Source organism: Giraffa tippelskirchi, chromosome 8 (assembly GCF_054371585.1).
Source record: "Giraffa tippelskirchi isolate mGirTip1 chromosome 8, T2T-mGirTip1v1.2.pri, whole genome shotgun sequence".
Lineage (NCBI taxonomy): Eukaryota > Metazoa > Chordata > Mammalia > Artiodactyla > Giraffidae > Giraffa > Giraffa tippelskirchi.
In genome coordinates, this window is record NC_137282.1 from 132,885,627 (window position 1) to 132,903,262 (window position 17,636).

Genomic DNA, 17,636 nt, shown 5'->3' on the forward strand with positions numbered 1-17,636 from the left:
TGTCAATGTTTCTAGGATGAATGCATCTACTCCTTACATACTTTCAGTGCTACGATTTCCTCATGAATCAATAATATACCAGCAGTTGTCCACCTGAAACTATCACAACATTATTATCAGCTATACTCCAAAACAGAAAGTTTAATTAAAAAGAAAAAATTAATCCTCAAGAGCAAAAGTAAATAGAATGTGTCCCAAAATAAATTATAGTAATACATTAATACATTTGTTTAAAGAAAGAATAATTTATAGCCTTTGAATTACATTTTAGTTGAAAAATTCCATTCTGATTTTTCTTGGAAAATATATTCATGTGGAACTATTAAGTACTTATTAAATAAAATAAAACTGTAAAAATTTATCTTTTAAAAATAAAAATGATTCTGAATACAAAAAATAATAATATACCAGCAGCCAGCACATCATAGGCACTCAAAAAATGTAGTTTACTGTTGAATGATAATGACCATTATCTTAGCAAAAGTGGATCTGTTCCTCTTAGTTATACTAGAGATTTTTTTTTCCCCTGTTGGAATGTATGAAGTAGTCAGACCCTATGGTCTTTTAACTCATCTACTGGTCTAAAAAGGAAGAAACAAATTTTTTGTCTTCATTTTCTCAAGCCTTAGTTTCTTTTCCATCGGTTTTACCAGTTAATAGCCAGTTAATGAAATACCAGTTAATGAAATTTGTGATCTTCTGGGCCTGCCTGGAATACTCAGTGAAGGATCTGGCTCAGTTCTCAGGTTCTGACATAAGGAGTATTTGTTCCTTACTATGATCTAAGAAATACCCTGCTAGATCACACACCTGGACTGGATGTAACAAGAGCTCAGATGTGTTTGCTCCCTTATTTACCACTGAGAAGACGAGTTAAAGACTACTGAATTTTCAGCTATTTATGAAGTTGGCACTTAAAATACTATTTTTTCAAAAATATAATGAAAGAACTTCTCTGGTCATCCAGTGGCTAAGACTCTGTGCTTCCAATGCAGGGGTCCCGGGATCAATCCCTGGTCAAGGAACTAGATTTCACATGCTGCAACTAAGAACTGGTGCAGCCAAATTAAAATAATAATAATAAGCATTTAAGGGCTTCCCTGGTTGGCCAGTGGTTAAGATTCTGTTTCTACTGCAGTGGGGCATGAGTTCAATCCCTGGTCAGGGAAGTTCCACATGTCAGGAGGTGGCCAAAGGAAAAAATAAAAATATAATGGAGCATTTGTAGAGGGAGCTGGGACTTCAGGCTTTAAGGTACAAGTGAATCCCTTCAAGGAGCTGGTAGCACAGCTTTCTATAATCTTGACACAGTGCAGCGTTGCTGCCTGGGTCTATGGCACTTCCTTGTTTCTTTTTCCAACATGGCAAATTCTGCATTCTTAGAGTGTGCTCTTGATAGAGAGTTGAAAAGACTGCAGCCACAGTGACCTTTATGTGGAACTGTGTTCTGCTTATGTTTTCTACAGAAGGGACTAAGAAGAGGTGTGTTTTGTCCTCAGGTGGATGGTCATCAGGGAGGACAGAAGAGGCCTGCTGCCAAACAGCTGACTAAAGGAGCTTTGTGAGTCCTCTTCGGAAATGACCCATTTTGAATGTTTTTCTAGGTTCCTAACCTTCAACAAATAGACAACAGCAGTCGGGTCATGATACTATATATTTTTTAAAGTACACTTTGGAAGTCTTCCCTATAGTTTGTTAGCACCCATATATATATCAAATGTAGTTTGAACCTACTGCTTACCCTTTTGTTCTTAAGAATAGTTTTTTGTCTTCTTAGCAACCACATACCCTTTGACTGGCCTCAGGGTCTCTGAGAAGCGTGGTTTGATAAATCTTTATGTTCAGAACAGAAATGTTAACCATAAGCTTAGCTGGCCAGTGGTGAGGCATTGCCAGGGTCTGTGTGAGCACCCACACTTGAATGGTTGGTGGGAACATGGTGCTTTAGAGGCCAGGGTCATAGTTTGAGACTAAACTCAGGGTCAGACTAAACTAAACCCACCATGATGTACAAAGTATAAAACTATACTATAGTTGATAACATCCCTGGGTGTCTCATTGTCTTTGCATGCGAATAACCATTGTGATTAGATTTCTTGACATGACTCAACACAGCCATCGGCAATTTCTCTCTCACAGCATTCTCCAGCAGTTACAGAGGGACCAAGCCCATGCGGTGACACCTGACAAAAGTCAGTTCCGGTCGCTCAGTGACGTGGTGCAGAGACTGCTCTCCTACCACGTGTGCCAGGGCTCCATGCCCACGGAGGAGGACCTGAAGAAAGGTGAGCAGGCTGGAGCCCCAGGGCGCCACCTCAACACCAGACCACCTGCTGGGGACACGCCCCACAGGAGAACCAGAACCACGTCACCCCCAGATGGTTGCTGGATTCCTCTTTTTCATCACAGACCTGCCATCTACCCAATATACCTGGTTTCCCAGTCCATGTTGAGAATTGTGACTTATTTTTCTCAGCATTCTGTGAAGGGTTACCCAAATGTCTGGACACCTTATGGGCATGTTTGAGGGCGGTGAACACAGAACACTGTCTGGACTCTGGCTGCGGGTGGGACAGCCCTGGGCTAGGTGCTCTGCACGGTGATTCAGGCACAGTCCTAGCGTTTAGGCTGAGTGCACACATACCCCGAGCTGTTAGCATCACCTTTATGAATTAGATAGATACTGTAGTCCTCCAAAAGCTTTGAGGTTCCAAAGGCAGTCCAAGGCACTGCTCCACATCCAGAAACTGGCAAAATGTTTAGAGGTAATGTCCTCTTATCCCACCTCGAGCTCAGCCTGTTCCAATGTCTGGCCCTGCTGCCTCTCCCAGCCATGCTGCCCAGTCCTACTCTCCTTCCCACCACTGTTCCCAGCCTGGACCCCATTAGGCCCCCTCCACTGCTTGAATCAGTCCCTCAGCTGCCCCCAGACTTGTCCCTCCAGCCAGGGTCTCTAATGGGAGCGCAGCCATCAGCCCACTGTGAGCTTCCCTGGGAGGGCCAGGGTGCTCTTCATCCTCATCCAGCATGAAACAGGGATGTGGAGGTTCTGAGAAGAGTGAAGTGGAAACTGTGAGACCTTTGGAGACAAAGGACAGTGCCACAAGACCATGACCTGCAAGATGCCATGGACTAGTTGGTGTGGTTACGGGAACCTGGTCTGCCCAGCCCAGACAGTAGGACCTCACTGTCTCAGTGGTTTCAGATTTTCATGCTTTAGAAGGAAGTGGAGGCTTAGGTCACCTGAACTAGTAGATGATTCTCTGTTCATTGATATTTGCTGCTGTTCTGTGTTTTGTGGTTTTCGTTTATAGATGATCTTAAAGGAGTTATGTTTTTGGTTTCCTAATCAGAGTTAAAATAAGCTAGTATTAAAATGAGTTTCTGAGAGCACATGCCAGTGAACAGTAAGGGAAAGCCGTGCAGAAGCATCATTTCTAACCAAGGAAGAGCTAAACTAAGAGAGAAAATGGAGGAATGAAGGACCTAGGGTTAATGTGCACTCTCTTACTATTTTTTTCTCTCACTCTCTTTTTAAAGTTGACATTGAATTTGAAACAGTTGCCACTCAGCTCCTGAAAAGGACCCAAGCTATGCTTAACAAGTACAGGTGCCTGCTCTTGGAGGACGCCATGGTAAAGTTCCACTGAGCACAGTTTGTTTCTTAAACTCCACAGGTCACAGCTACTAATTCAGAGACAAAAACTTCAAGGAATTACATTTTCCCATCATAGTTTAAAATTGTACTTGAAATTGTAGAAAAGCTTACCTTTGCCTGTACCTACTACTAACAGAAGCTGTGGGTTGGCCAAAAAGTTTGAGTTTTCTGTACATTTTCCGTACGAACTTTTTGGCTGACCCAAATACAAGTGCTGTGCTATCTATGATTGATCACTCTGAATGCATGCCATTGTTTTCCTGGTTCCAAGTGAGGAATTAGGGCTTGGTTACGTAATTTGCCTGACACCGTACAGCCAGTACGTTTGCTCTGTAATTAGCAGAGCTGGGATACAGACCAGGACCACCAGACCCCCCTCCATACTCTGATGCTCTCCACTGCCTCTCATCAGCTGGAAACGGCAGGAGAGGACTGGCAACACTTCTGCTGAAGGTCGTTCAGAATAAAAGCTGAAAAGATGAGGAGGTGACAGGCGTTAAAATTAATTTTGTCTTGTTTTCAGTTGAGAGGTCACTAATGTCATAAAAATCATGCTTCATTTTAAAATGTACAACCTGATGGATTTTAATATGTTCACAGACTATGCAGCCATCAGCACTCCCTAATTCCAGAGCATTTTCAGCCCTCCAAATAGAAACTAAAATTGATTTTAAAGCACCAGCAAATTAGAGAAAGGAGTAAGATATCTCTGAAAATGATGGAAAGACCAAATCTGTCTGAGATTTTAGAAGCAATTCTAAAATCATATAGACTAATAAACTGGTCTCTTACAAGTGGATTTTTTTGTTGTTGCGCTGGGTCTTTGTTGCTGTGTACCGGCTTCTCTCTAGTTGCAGCAAGCGGGGGCTACGCTCTCGGTGTGGTGTGCAGACTCCTCACTGCAGTGGCTTCTCTTGTCTCGGGTTCGTGGGCTTCAGTAGGTCTGGTTCCCGGCCTCTCGAGCACAGGCTTAGCAGTTAATGGTGTGTGGGCTTAGTTCCCCGAGGCATGTGGGAATCTTCCCAGACCATGAATCGAACCCATGTTCCCTGCATTGACAGGTAGATTCTTATCCACTGTTCCGCCAGGGGAGTCCACAACTGGCTTTTAATTTGAAATCAGCTTTGAAAATTTACCTTGGAAGAGTAGGTGTACTACATTATATATGTATACAGTATAATGTAAATATGTATGTATGTTTGTGTTTACTTTATATGTGTGTGTGTGTATATATGTGTGTGTATATATATATATATATATTAACAGGCATACCTCAGAGATATTGAAGGTTTAGTTCCAGACCACCTCAATAAAGTGAGTATCACAGTAAAGGGATTCACATGAACTTTTTGGTATCCCAATGCATATAAAAGTTATGTTTACACTATGCTACAGTCTATTAAGTATGCAATAGCATTGTGTCCAGAACAAAAATGTGTATATCTTAATTTAAAAATACTTTACTGCTTAAAAATGCTAACCATCATCTGAGCCTTCAGTGAATTGTAATCTTTTTGCTGGCAGAGGGTTTGAAATATTGGGAGAATTACCAAAACATGACACAGAGATATGAAATGAGCAAATATTGTTGGGAAAATGGTGCCAATAGACTTTCTCAATGCAGGGCTGCCACAAACCTTCAATTTGTTTTAAAAAAAATGCAATATCTGCAAAGCACAATGAAACGAGATATGCCTGTAACTTATATATATTTATTTTAAATTGTGCCACCAAAGTCTGAAACAGTTGTTCTTACTTTGACAATCATTTCTGCAATAAAACTGAGATATCAAAGAGACTAACTCTGTCATTCGTAAGAAAAGGATCATTTGGACAGATATGGACAAATGGACTAATTATTTGGACAACTTATGTCTGCCATGAATTTTTATGTTAAATAAGAATAAATAAGATTTGATTCTGTACAGCAAAAAATAATTCTAAGGAAAGCCTTAATGCAAAACACAATCATAGGGAATTCCCCGACGGTACAGTGGTTAGGACTCTGCACTTTCACTACCATGGCCCTGGCTCAGGGGACTAAGATCCCACAAGCTGTGCTGCAAGGCCAAAATAAAACACAATTATAGCATAGCAAAATATAAAGTAAAAGAGTATCTGAACAAAAAGATTTCCAACATATTATTAAGCAGAGGAGGAAATAAGCAGAGAATAGTGCGTATAGTTGCTTGCCATTTGTGTGCAAAAAATAGAGAATGAATAATGTAAATGTGTGCGTGTGCATAAAATATCTCTGGAAGAGTTTGTTAAACTGCTTGGCAGAGGGTACCTCCAGAGAGGGCCCTGGGTGGGTGGGCAGGGCATTGCACAGGGCAGGCAAAGATGGAAGGCTTACTTTCCACATCCCCTTTTAGTACCTTTTGAAGTTTGTACCAATGTTGTAAATAACCTTTTCCCAAAAAATACAATTTAAAAAAATACGTCATTGATAAACACATTTTCTTCTCTGATTGCTTCCTCTGTCCCCCAAATGCAGCAAGATGTTCGCAGTTGTTAAAAGGCATCTGAAATGACTAGACTCTCTCATTTTTAGCGGATCAACCCCTCCGCTGAGATGGTGATGATCGACAGAATATTCAACCAGGAGGAAAGAGCTTCTCTGTCCCGGGACAAGCGTCTGGCACTCGTAGACCCCGGTAAGAAATGTCAGAGTAAAAGCTGAGGAGAGTTCCTGCCAGGGTTCTGGGGCCGTGGCTCTGGGGAGACTGTCTGAACTGACCTTGCGGTATGAGACCTGAAGGTAGATCCTGGATTCCAGGGAGAAAAAATCCGGAGTAGAGAGCAGGATATGAATCCTCTAAGAAGGTCTATGTTCTGCAAAATCCAAACCAGAATTTTACATTCGGTTAACTGAATCTTCTTCTCTCCTGTAAACTCAAACTTCGCAATCTTTCTCTAGTTTTTGAGAACTAAAGTAAGTCAGAAGCCTTCCCAGAAGCAACTAAACCTCAGCCAATTATTGAGTTGTCTTACTGTGTGCCAGGCCTTGTTGGGGGGAGTCAGTGAGGCACGGTCCCTGCCCATAAGCTAATGGATTGTAGTGCTCCTTGGGGGTACTCTTTGAACACCCCATCAGCTTCCTGCCGTTTGCATCATGCTAGAGTCAACCCACATTCCGCCTTTTAGAAATGGATTCTCAGGACTGCCCTGGTGGTCCAGTGGTTAAGAATCTGCCTGCCAATGGAGGCAGCATGGGTCCTATCCCTGATTGGGAAACTAAAATCCTGCATGCCACATGGTATGGCCAAAAAATAGAAAAAAAAAGAAAAAAGTATTCTCCATACTATTTTCTAGCCTCTGAAATTTTTAAATCCAATAACATTATAATAATTTGTGGAGTATGGATTTTCACCCATATTTTCACCATCCTATAAATGTTTTTATTCCTCCAAGTTTTCTTCCCGTTCTGGTTCCCACTTGCATATCTCATTGACAGGTTGCGTTTATAGGACACCCCTCCAACTGTGCTTCTGCACGTTCCTGGACGTCAACAACTGACTTAGAGGGTGGGGAGGGGGCAGTTTGCACCTGACCCACTGAGGGGCTGCTGTCTAGTCCTCACTGTCTCCTTTCATTAACATTCTTTTCGTTCCCAATTGCAGAGGGTTTTCAGGCTGATTTCTGTTGTTCCTTCAAACTCGATAAAGCTGCCCATGAGACGCAGTTCAGCCGGAGTGACCAGCATGGCAGTAAAACAACAAGTTCTGTGCATCTGACGGCCAAGGCCCAGAGCAGAGACCGAGCCAAAGCAGGCCTGGCAGAACCAACGAATCATGACCAATTTCATCTAGTGCCTAATCACATCGTGGTCTCCGCAGAAGGAAACATTTCTAAAAAAACCGACTGCCTCGGCAGAGCACTGAAATTTGACAAAGTGGGCTCCGCTCAGTACCGGAGTGCGTCTGAAGAGAAAACCAGCCGGAGAGACTCCACAAAAGGCAGCGAGTGCTCCCCCGGCCCTGAAGGCCACCGGAAAAACTCGGCCAGACCAGATCACGGTCCTGACAGCAAACTCTCAAGCCTCCTAGTAGATTCTCACCTGGAGATGACCTGTAATAGCTCCTTCCAGGACAAGACGCTGCGGAATTCTCCAAAGAATGAAGTTTTACACACAGACATCATGAAAGGGTCAGGCGAGCCCCAGCCCGATCTCCAGCTCACTAAGAGTTTAGAAACGACGTTTAAGAACATTTTGGAACTCAAAAAGGCTGGGCGGCAATCCCAGAGTGACCCGACGGTTAGCGGCTCTGTCGAGTTAGATTTCCCCAACTTTTCTCCAATGGCTTCGCAGGAAAACTGCCTGGAAAAGTTCATCCCGGACCACAGTGAAGGCGTCGTAGAAACTGACTCTATTTTAGAAGCAGCTGTAAATAGTATCCTAGAGTGTTAATAGCGCAGTCCTCCCCCGCACCTGCCCCGAGACCCCGCCCCGGACAAGTTACATTCTTTCCTGGCAAAAGCAATGGAAACGTCTCCTGTCTCCAGCCTGCTTGATCTTTCATCACAGGTTATTCTTTCTAATTTCAATCCCATTCTTTGTTTAAGAGCAATACTCGTCGTGGTTACAGGGAGGTCCTTCAGTAAAGCTGATCCTTATTAGAAAGCAGTCTGATAGGCCCTATACATTTCAAATGTTTTAAAAGTGCTTATCGTCATTTTTTTTAATTTTTTTTCCCAAACACTGTAATTCAGTGAGATCACAGTACACTTGGCCCTAGGTAAAATTCTGACAATCATAAGTCATTTGACAAGAACAGACTTTATTAAAGAAAATCAAACAGGACTGTTAGAAGATACTTTTTAAAGAATATCTCCACTGTATCTCCAAATTTTGGCTTTGAGGGGGTGGGTCTTGGGGTTGTCATGGGCCAGGAGACCCATGGTCTCCCCTCGGCCGTCTGTGAGCAGTTAGTCCCGGCTGCTCTGCTGGGACCCATGACCCTGGCCTGAGCACCTGTAGTGCCCAAGCAGGGCTTCCTGTTCATTCAAGTGCTTTTCTGATGTTCCCTGAGCAAAACCTCACCTCTTCAGCGTATCCACATTGAATTTCATCTAGGGAAAACTTTGTTTTGAGTTGCGACAGCATGACTCGAGATAATCTCACCGGGCAAAATAAAGGAAAAATGGAAACCAGTTAAGTGGCACAGTGTACAGGGGAGGCCAGGATCGAGCCTTGAGGAATATAATATGTATATATGTAAAAGCATATATATTATGTTCACTGTTGAGAAAAAAACAAGCGTTTTGCATTCTAAAATTGGATCTAGTCAACATACAATGTATGTTTTTGTTGGTTGCTGGGTTTTGTTTCATTCAACCTCTCTTTGCACCCCCTCCCACAACAAATAGCCAAGCGTCAAAAGCACTTTCATTTGAAAACTGTGTTGTAATTTTTCAGCTTAAATGTTAAGGGGACTTTGGCCTTGTTTCTGCTTCTTGTTGTCTGAGAATAGTAGTCACACCTCCCACAGCAATCATTACCAAAACACAGACAAACCAAAGGTAACCAGCCAGCCCACCACTGAAAGGAAAGATCTGAGACCTGGATGCCCACTTGAGAGCCAAAGGACACGCCCCATCATGGTTTTTGTTTGGCCCATGTTCATGTTCATGGATGTGACTTATTGCTTTATTTATTTATATTTCTTTTCAGGGAGCTTTCCCCATTTTCCTTTCTTGTATGCCTGCCCCAGGTCCTCCCATTTCTGTTGTCACTTTAATTCTCAAGGTCACTGCAACCATCAGTGTCCCCTAGCATTGGGAACGCTACTCATGGCATTCCGTGTGTACTGACATGCGTGTGTCTGGGCTGTTCAGGTACAGGTTATTTTGTCTACAGAGTGTAGACAGTCACCCTCCCACTTATGTGGACAGGCTCTCATCTCTTCTGTCCATCTCTCTGGCTTTAGAGGAACTCCCACTGGTCTTCACTCAAACACGTTGCCAGGACCTACTTCTGGCCTTCCCCAAAATGAGGATGACCCCCTGTCATCATGTTGGGCATTTCTTTTCCAGATTGGCCTGCAATGGAAAGGAGGGCTTCTGATTCCTAGAAAACACAACAGAAGACCTAGACTCTCCCCGCCCCTTACTGCCCCCACACACACACACACAGAGAAATCCTGGGAGACCGCCAGTCTTCACAAAAGCAAAATACCTTCTCCCCACTCCTACCCCTGAGCCAATAGAAATCGGGAAATCTGGGCCATGTCACGGTTGCCATGTTTTCCTTATTTGTGCCAATGTCCAAGTTGCAGATTTCCCCTTTTTTCCCATATTGTAACATATTAGAAAGATAAGTTGGTATTGCCAGTTGGAACTTTCTGTTTGGGCAGCCCTGGGATAACACCCTGCTCTGAACCCCATGATGTCACAGGCTCTTCTCTTAGGGCTCATGCTCCCCTAATAACTAGCAAGACTTAAAGGTGGTTCCTCCTGATCAAATTCTTCTCATTGTGGAAATTTATACCTGGAAGCCTTCTTGGAGGCTATTATTGAGTTACATTAATTACCAAATCAGTGGAATTCTTAAGAGACAAGATAGATTCATGTACATTTATCACCTCTTCTTCCCTACCCTGCCCTGCTACCCCAGTCCCAGCTTTTCAATATACCATCTTAAAAGGTTTTTTAAAGACTTTACACTTGTCTAGAAAACGGAGAGCCTAATTTACCAAAATGAAACTTGTAAATTTTTGTGTCCTTGTATGTAAGTTTACTTTTAACAGAGGAAAGATTCTAGATAATGACAAATGACGATTACGAAATGTATTTTATTCCTGTGATTAGGTCATAACTCGCATGTCGAGGCCCCTCTGGTGGAGGGTGAGAGCTCAGCCTCGGATGGCCAACATTCAGTTGTTAAGGTTCATTAGTCAAAGTTAAGTTTTAGAGCTACTTGTACTCAGTAACAAAAATCATTTTCTTTTCTTTATTTTTTTTTTTTCTGTTGTTGTTGTGAAAGAGTGTGAATTTGTTATTAAGCATTTGATTTTCTGTGTCCTTAAGTACTGCCTAAAGATAAAGCAAATTTTAAACTGGCAATTACGAAAAAGAACTATTTTAGCGCTGAAGAATTTAGTAGACTTTGTTAGATTAGGGAGGCCTTACAGACTGACTTGACTTAAAGAGGACGCGTCACTCACTGTCAGTGTGGTGTGGGCTTTATTTGCTTAAATACCTTCATTTGTATAGTATGTCTCACTTGAAATTGCTTTGTATACATTTTGTAAAAATATTTATAAAATGTTTTGTAAAAAAAAGTATAACAAATTGCAGTTTATTTTGTTATGTTGGATAAATACTGTTAAAAGAAACCAGTCAGTAACTATATTGTTAATCCATGGTTAGGAAATGTTTAGTTGGAGATTACAAAATGAAACAACCATTGCAATACAGCCAAAGATTTGGGAAAATGTGCAACTGTGATTGTCTTGATTTTGCAAAGAAGAATGGCTGCTTTTCCCAGAAGAAAAGGGTAAGTAAGTGTCCAACGGGCGTTCTGTTATTAAATCCTGTTACCCAAAACTAGCTCTGCCAGTGAAGGGGTAGGATTTTAATTGATCAGCCTTTCCAAACAGTTGCCAATTAAAGTTGGTCAGTGAGAAAGTTTAGTCATGTACTTGTCAGGCCTCCCTCCCGGGACTCCTGCCACATGGGCCATTAACTAAGGAAGGAAAAACGAGGTTATTTAAAGGTTAGATAAATGGGTCTCAATCTGCAAGAAATTTCCTTTAGTCATTATATTTCTTTTGTTTCTGCAGGGACAAGAAGGCTAAGGGATAGGTAAAAAATGAAAAAGATTAAGAACCGTTTGACATGAGATTTGTTCCAAAATGAACACGTTTCTCTTTGGATTCACACATTTGACCGAATTGTATTGAGAAATAACCCCTGTTGTATCTATAAAGTCAGCCCCAGGGGCACTTCTGAATTCTAGTCCTCGCTCCCAAGTGTAACTTTACCAAAATGGTCAGGAAAACTACCAGATGGAAACTTCATGGAGTAAGGGTCTAAGACTCCTTACCTTTTTCTTTGGGGCCTAGAATTTATACTTAGCCTCCTTATTTTATGGTTTAATGGCTCGCTTCCCCACCCCCACCATTAGGTGGTAGCAGTTGGGATATCAAGATTCTTCAGTAATCAATATATAAAGAGGAACTCATTCTCCTATATCTAACAGAAGTTAGAATAATGACATCAGTGGATGGATCCCTTAATGTCTTCTGCAGTGGTGTCCTGCGATCGAGGCTCTCCCCTTGCTAAGGACAGATATGTGTCCAACATGACACTCTTGCCCCTCCTCTGCCCATATGCAGTGGGTGTGCCCCATGAATGAAGAGAAGGATCATCTGGCTACTTGGTTAGGATTGAAGTCTGTGTGTTGCGCGGGAGTACGTACAGAGGAAAAACCTTCTCTTAGGATGGTTAGAGCCCTGAGCCCTGTGTACGAGAGGCCCTGTCCCAGGAGAGGGGCCCTAGCACTACCTGATGTGGGGAGAGTAGCCAGGGAGTTACTGGGGGAAAAGGGAAGGGAAAGGAAAGAAACTCCGCCATCTTGGGGCACAGAAGCATCGCTCAGGCAGGATATCTGTGGCACTGGATCTGAGCTCTGGCTCTGCTTCACAGACAGAGGGAGGACTCCCAGGCATCTGGCATTAAGTATCAAACTCTCTGAGCAGTTTGCAGGCAATGTGCTAAACCCTGGGGGTCTGCAGATCACTCGGGTGTGATGTCTGTGTTCAAGGAGCTCAGTCTAGAGAGGAAACAAGTCCATAAATAGCTACATTCCAAGAGAAAAGAAACTTGGGGCTAAAATTTTTCCAGAGAGCCACGGTCTATATTCCCATGCCCCTCTTATTTCCATGGTTCTTAGGGCAATTTCCTGAGGTACGTTTGAGAAAAAATAATATGATACTTTTTGCATGAATGAAGATAGAGGAATTTTATAGTGTTAACTATATGGAGAAATCTGGTTCAGCAGACACACAAACTGTAGGAGCACCTTGCAGTATCAAGTGGATTCTAAAGGATACATACAGGCTAAAGTGAATAGCCTGTATGTTATCTACACTACTGCAGGTTAAAAGGCCTTCATGAGTCCCTGATCTGTATTCCTTGTAGGCATGTGCTGGAGCAAATCATGTGTGAAGGTCAAGGAAAGCGGTACAATGGTGGGAGCGGGTGGGCACGGAAAGTGTCTTTAGCAGCGGAATCTGGGAACAGGCCCCATGACTTCACCTAAACTGTCATCAGACAGCTTCTTGCAAGTTACGCTCATCCTTTGCTTCCTTGCCTATCAACTGGGAAGACTTGTCCTGATCCTCCACTTTTTAAGGTGTAAAGTGAAGTCTTAAAGGAATGTGGAAGGTAGGAAAAGCTCAAGTTCCATTATCCCCAAAATAATTCCCAGGAGGTCTGGGGGGTTCTGTTTTGCATTTGGTCTTACCTACAGCATACTCTCTGCCCATCCCCGCAGCTCTCCTGTGTCTACCCTCGACCCTCAGGAGGCTGCTGCCCTCCACCAGTTCTCTCCTTTTCCCTGTTCACTTTTGCTCCCTCTGCTCGTTGTTTATCAGGACCTAAAGCTTTTGTCCACGTTGTCTTTCCCAACTCCAGGCTCACCTGGTTGCTCTCTCCCACCTGCCACCTGGGGGCCCCATGGCACTCTCTGAGGAGGCAACCAGGAAAGCCTGAAACAAAGTCGACTGCAAGGAGGGTCCTAATCCAAGAAAGAAGTTTGGGGCAGATGGGAAATTGCAAGTTGGGCCCACTTTTTGGTGTGTGGAGTGTGATGCTTTTGCCTTACTGAGAAGGCATGGATTCCAAATAATCCCAAAATGCAGATATATGTTAGGAAAGGAATCCCAGAGCCAATTCAGAGAACCACAGAATGTTGGCTCTGAATTTTTTATTATGGATCCTAGTTCCCCCATTGGGGATCTAATCGGTGCCCCTGCATTGGAGTCTTAACCACTGGACCGCCAGGGAAGTCCCTTGCAAGGAGTCCTAAAAAACAGACAAACATATAGTCAAGTAGTTTCTAAAACAGGCAGATCACAAGAACCTAATTACCCAGAGAGGGTGCTTTCTTCAACTAATATGTAAGTGACAAAGGGCACACCACAAAGCGTAAGTCTTTCTCCTATTCCAGGCCCTACTCCCATTTCCCCAAAATAACCTCCATCAGCACTTTCCTGTGTGTGTTAGTTGCTCAGTCATGTCCAACTCTTTGCAACCCCATGGATTGTAGCCCACCAGGCTCCTCTGTCCATGGGGATTCTCCAGGCAAGAATACTGGAGCAGGTTGCCATGTCCTCCAGGGGATCATCCCAACTCAGGTATTGAACCCAGGTCTCCTGCATTGCAGGCAGATTCTTCACCGTCTGAGCCACCAGGGCAGCTCACAGTTTTTCCTGTACATCCTTCTTACTCTATTCTGTATCTTGATTTTTTCAAATGTAGCCAAATGTCTGGGAGTTTCATAGTTACGATTCTTTGGTTTTAAGTAACAGAAACCAATCTGGTCAGTTAACAGCATAAAGAAGTTTTATAGGAAGGATAAAGATTAAAGGGAAGATGGAAGAGCTTGAAGACTTGAGGGAATTTTCTGCTAATCCAGTAGTTTGTACCCTGTGCTTCCATTGCAGGGGCCATGGGTTTGATCCCTGGTCAGAGAACTAAGATATCTCAAACCAAACAGCATGGCCAAAAAATAAATAAAAATTGAAATTCTAAACTTAATCAGCAAAAAATTAACTTAAATAAAGTGTTTGGGGGTCAAATTCCAAAAACAAGTAAAAGAACTTGAAGACTTGAGAAAGACGGGAATAAGAAAACTCCAGGAGGCCTTAGGAGGTGAAAATCCTTAAAAGTCTTGCCCTGGACTAATTTTGTTTCTTCCTCTGTCACTCTGTTGAAGATTCAAAACCTGGAGGAGAGAAGGTTAGGGTCTTATGGGGAGGTGGGAGTTGAAAAGATGTTCCAGAGACTGTTCAGTGGATGTATTGCGAGGTCAAATGTGTTTGGATTTGACGCCCCACCCTCTAAAGACTGTACACAATGAAGGAGAGCTCACTCAGCCCACAAGAGAAAAGGGGATGGAGGTCAGTAGGCCAAAAAAGAAAAAATACCACTGAGATTTCAGGACATAAAGACCTACCTCACTGCATATATCAATAATTGCATAGTCTTTCATAAATTGTTTTAACCATTCCCTAATGATGGACAACTGAAATGGTCAAGGAAAAAGAACAGAGGCCTATGAGGTCTGGCTAAAAAGAATCAGATTCTAGAGGCTGTAAATGGCCATGCCCCATTCTCAATTCAGGCACCTGTTTCAAGTAAAAAAATCTATCTTGCCCAGAGCTCAGGGCATATACTCAGTTCACTATAAACATGTAGTCAGTGAACATTTTGGGCTTGAGAAGTACTCCATCTCTTTTTCTCTGGGTCAGTCTGGTGGAACGATGGCTTTGGGACTGAGAATAAGTGTTCTTCTAGCACCATCTGCTGGCCCTGGAAAGCCTCTCCTGACTCCTGGCCTCTAAGTGTCAGCCAGGGATGTTATATATTACTAACACCACTGAAAGAACCTTCAGTACCACAGAACCTATCTTTTATGTGTGGACGGGAACTTAAAAAACATTTTTGTTTCTTGTTTACTATGTAATGGATGTTTCATAGTTTGCTGGCTGGCCTTTCTGTTTTTGCCTTTCCACAAAGTAAGACACATGGTGAGGTGCTGAAAGAGCAAGTGAAAATGAGCCTCACACCACAGTCTGAGTCTGAAGACCATGTTGTCCTTTGACATTTATTCATCAGGTACTGAGCTCTGTGCATGGCACCTTATGGTTGAACTATTAATAGTTACATAGCACTTACCAAAATGATGTTTTGAGCTTAGATGGGTAATAAGTCCCTGCAGGTGTCCATTGTTTTGAGAGGTGCTGTAGAAGATTCAGAGAAATATGTGACAAGTTCTCAGCCTTCAGAGAACCCTATCTAGTCTGGGAAACAATAAGCCAAACAACACAGGATAATATCTGTGGATATGCCTGCAAGGGTGTGCCTGCATGCCTGCTAAGTCGCTTCAGTCCTGTCCGGCTCTGTACAACTCTATGGACTTCAGCCCCCCAGGCTCCTCTGTCCATAGGGATTCTCCAGGCAAGAATACTGGAATGGGTTGCCATGCCCTCCTTCAGGGGATCTTCCCAACCCAGGGATCAAACCCATGTCTTTTATGTCTCTTGCATTGGCAGGCGGGTTCTTTACCACCAGCACCACCTGGGAAGCCCCCATACCTGTAAGTACTAAAGGTCAAATAATGATATTGCTTTAGACCTTAAGATAAATAAATAAATAAATAAATATTTATATATATATATATATAATAAATATATGTACTATGCTAGACATGTGGCAGTGCCTGGAGCATTTTTTTTCTGTTTTGTCACAACTGAGGATGCTAGACATCCTATAATGCACAGGACAGCTGTCCCTGTCCTGTCAAAGAATTTTCTGGCCCCAAATGCCAATAGTGCTGAGACTGAAAAACCTGTGCTTACGACCCTTAGATCAGTGATGAGCAAAGCCGGCATGATCTCTGCTCTCCTAGTATCATGGGGAAGAGATGTTAAAAATATAATAGCTTCCTGATAGAATTCAAGACAGAGACTACTCAAGAACCTTGCTTGATAGAATTCAAGATAGAGACTACTCAAGAACCTTGCTTGTCAAAGTGTAGTTTTCAGACCTGAAGCATTGGTATCACTTTGAAGCATGTTTCAAATGTCGAGTATTGATCCCCGCCCCTTCCTGAATAAAACACATGCATTTTAACAACATCCTCAGGTAACTCCTATGCACATTAATGCCTTGAGACACGCCGCTCATTAGGTTTCCAGAAAAGACAGGACATGAGTTTTCGTTGTTTTATGAAGACCAGGAAAGAAGGAAGCATATTCCAGGCGGTAAGAGCTGTATGAGGGAAGGTCCTGAGATAGTAAATTGGAATTTCTAGTTTCGGTTCAGCACGGGTAACAATTAACATAGTGTTAAAGTTCATGGTGAGTGCAGCCATGAAATTAAAAGACGCTTACTCCTTGGAAGGAAGGTTATGACCAACCTAGACAGCATATTAAAAAACAGAGACATTACTTTGCTGACAAAGGTCCGTCTAGTTAAGGTTACGGTTTTTCCAGTAGTCATGTATGGATGTGAGAGTTGGACTATAAAGAAAGCTGAGCGCCGAAGAATTGATGCTTTTGAACTGTGGTGTTGGAGAAGACTCTTGAGACTCCCTTGGACTGCAAGGAGATCCAACCAGTCCATCCTAGAGGAGATCAGTCCTGGGTGTTCATTGGAAGGTCTGATGTTGAAGCTGAAACTCCAATAGTTTGGCCAGCTGATGCAAAGAGCTGACTCATTTGAAAAGACCCTGATGCTGGGAAAGATTGAGGGCAGGAGGAGAAGGGGACGACAGAGGATGAGATGGTTGGATGGCATCACGACTCGATGGACATGGGTTTGGGTGGGCTCTGGGAGTTGGTGTTGGACAGGGAGGCCTGGCGTGCTGCAGCTCATGGGGTCGCAAAGAGTCGGACACGACTGAGCAATTGAACTGAACTGAACTGAACTGAAAGTTCGCTTGGCGCCAGACTTTGTGCCAAGAGCTTTAGATGGAGTAGTTCACACAACTCTCCTGAGGCTAGTAATAAGGCTAGTAATAAGGCAAGATCCATTATGTCTATCTATGGGTACAAGAAACTCAGGGACACGGCAGTCAAAGAATTTGCTCAGGAATCCACTGACGGAGCCAGGCCGACGGAATCACAGCTGTGTTTTTCCACCATCCTAAGTGGTTCTTATTCACCTTTACCCACACGAGAGCGCCAAAGCCGTAGTCCCAGGTCTCCCCACCCAGCCACGCAGACGCGTAGCACAACGAGCGGAAGCC

General features: G+C 43.2%; 1 protein-coding gene and 1 long non-coding RNA gene across 10 annotated transcripts in view; one reads left to right on the forward strand and one right to left on the reverse strand.

The window, feature by feature from the left end:
• BICRAL (BICRA like chromatin remodeling complex associated protein) overlaps positions 1-11,094 on the forward strand; it is a 103,956-nt gene extending 92,862 nt beyond the window's left edge. For 7 of the 9 annotated variants that reach the window (XM_081518707.1, XM_081518708.1, XM_081518713.1 and 4 more), the window contains 5 exons: positions 1,500-1,561; positions 2,140-2,285; positions 3,541-3,635; positions 6,213-6,315; positions 7,282-11,094. In XM_081518707.1, coding sequence (XP_081374833.1) covers positions 1,500-1,561; positions 2,140-2,285; positions 3,541-3,635; positions 6,213-6,315; positions 7,282-8,069 — 1,194 coding nt within the window. In that variant the 3' untranslated portion in view covers positions 8,070-11,094. Of the gene's footprint in view, positions 1-1,466; positions 1,562-2,139; positions 2,286-3,540; positions 3,636-6,212; positions 6,316-7,281 lie in introns of all 9 variants that reach the window. The other 2 variants (XM_081518705.1, XM_081518706.1) reach the window with 1 other exon arrangement.
• A 3,120-nt stretch (positions 11,095-14,214) lies between these two features.
• On the reverse strand, positions 14,215-17,602 carry LOC145516895 (uncharacterized). Its single transcript, XR_014061847.1, has 3 exons — positions 17,553-17,602; positions 15,563-15,627; positions 14,215-14,609 (listed from the first exon to the last, which is right to left on the reverse strand). It is a non-coding gene; the product is annotated as an uncharacterized LOC145516895 (long non-coding RNA).
• Between the last annotated feature and the right edge of the window lie 34 nt (positions 17,603-17,636).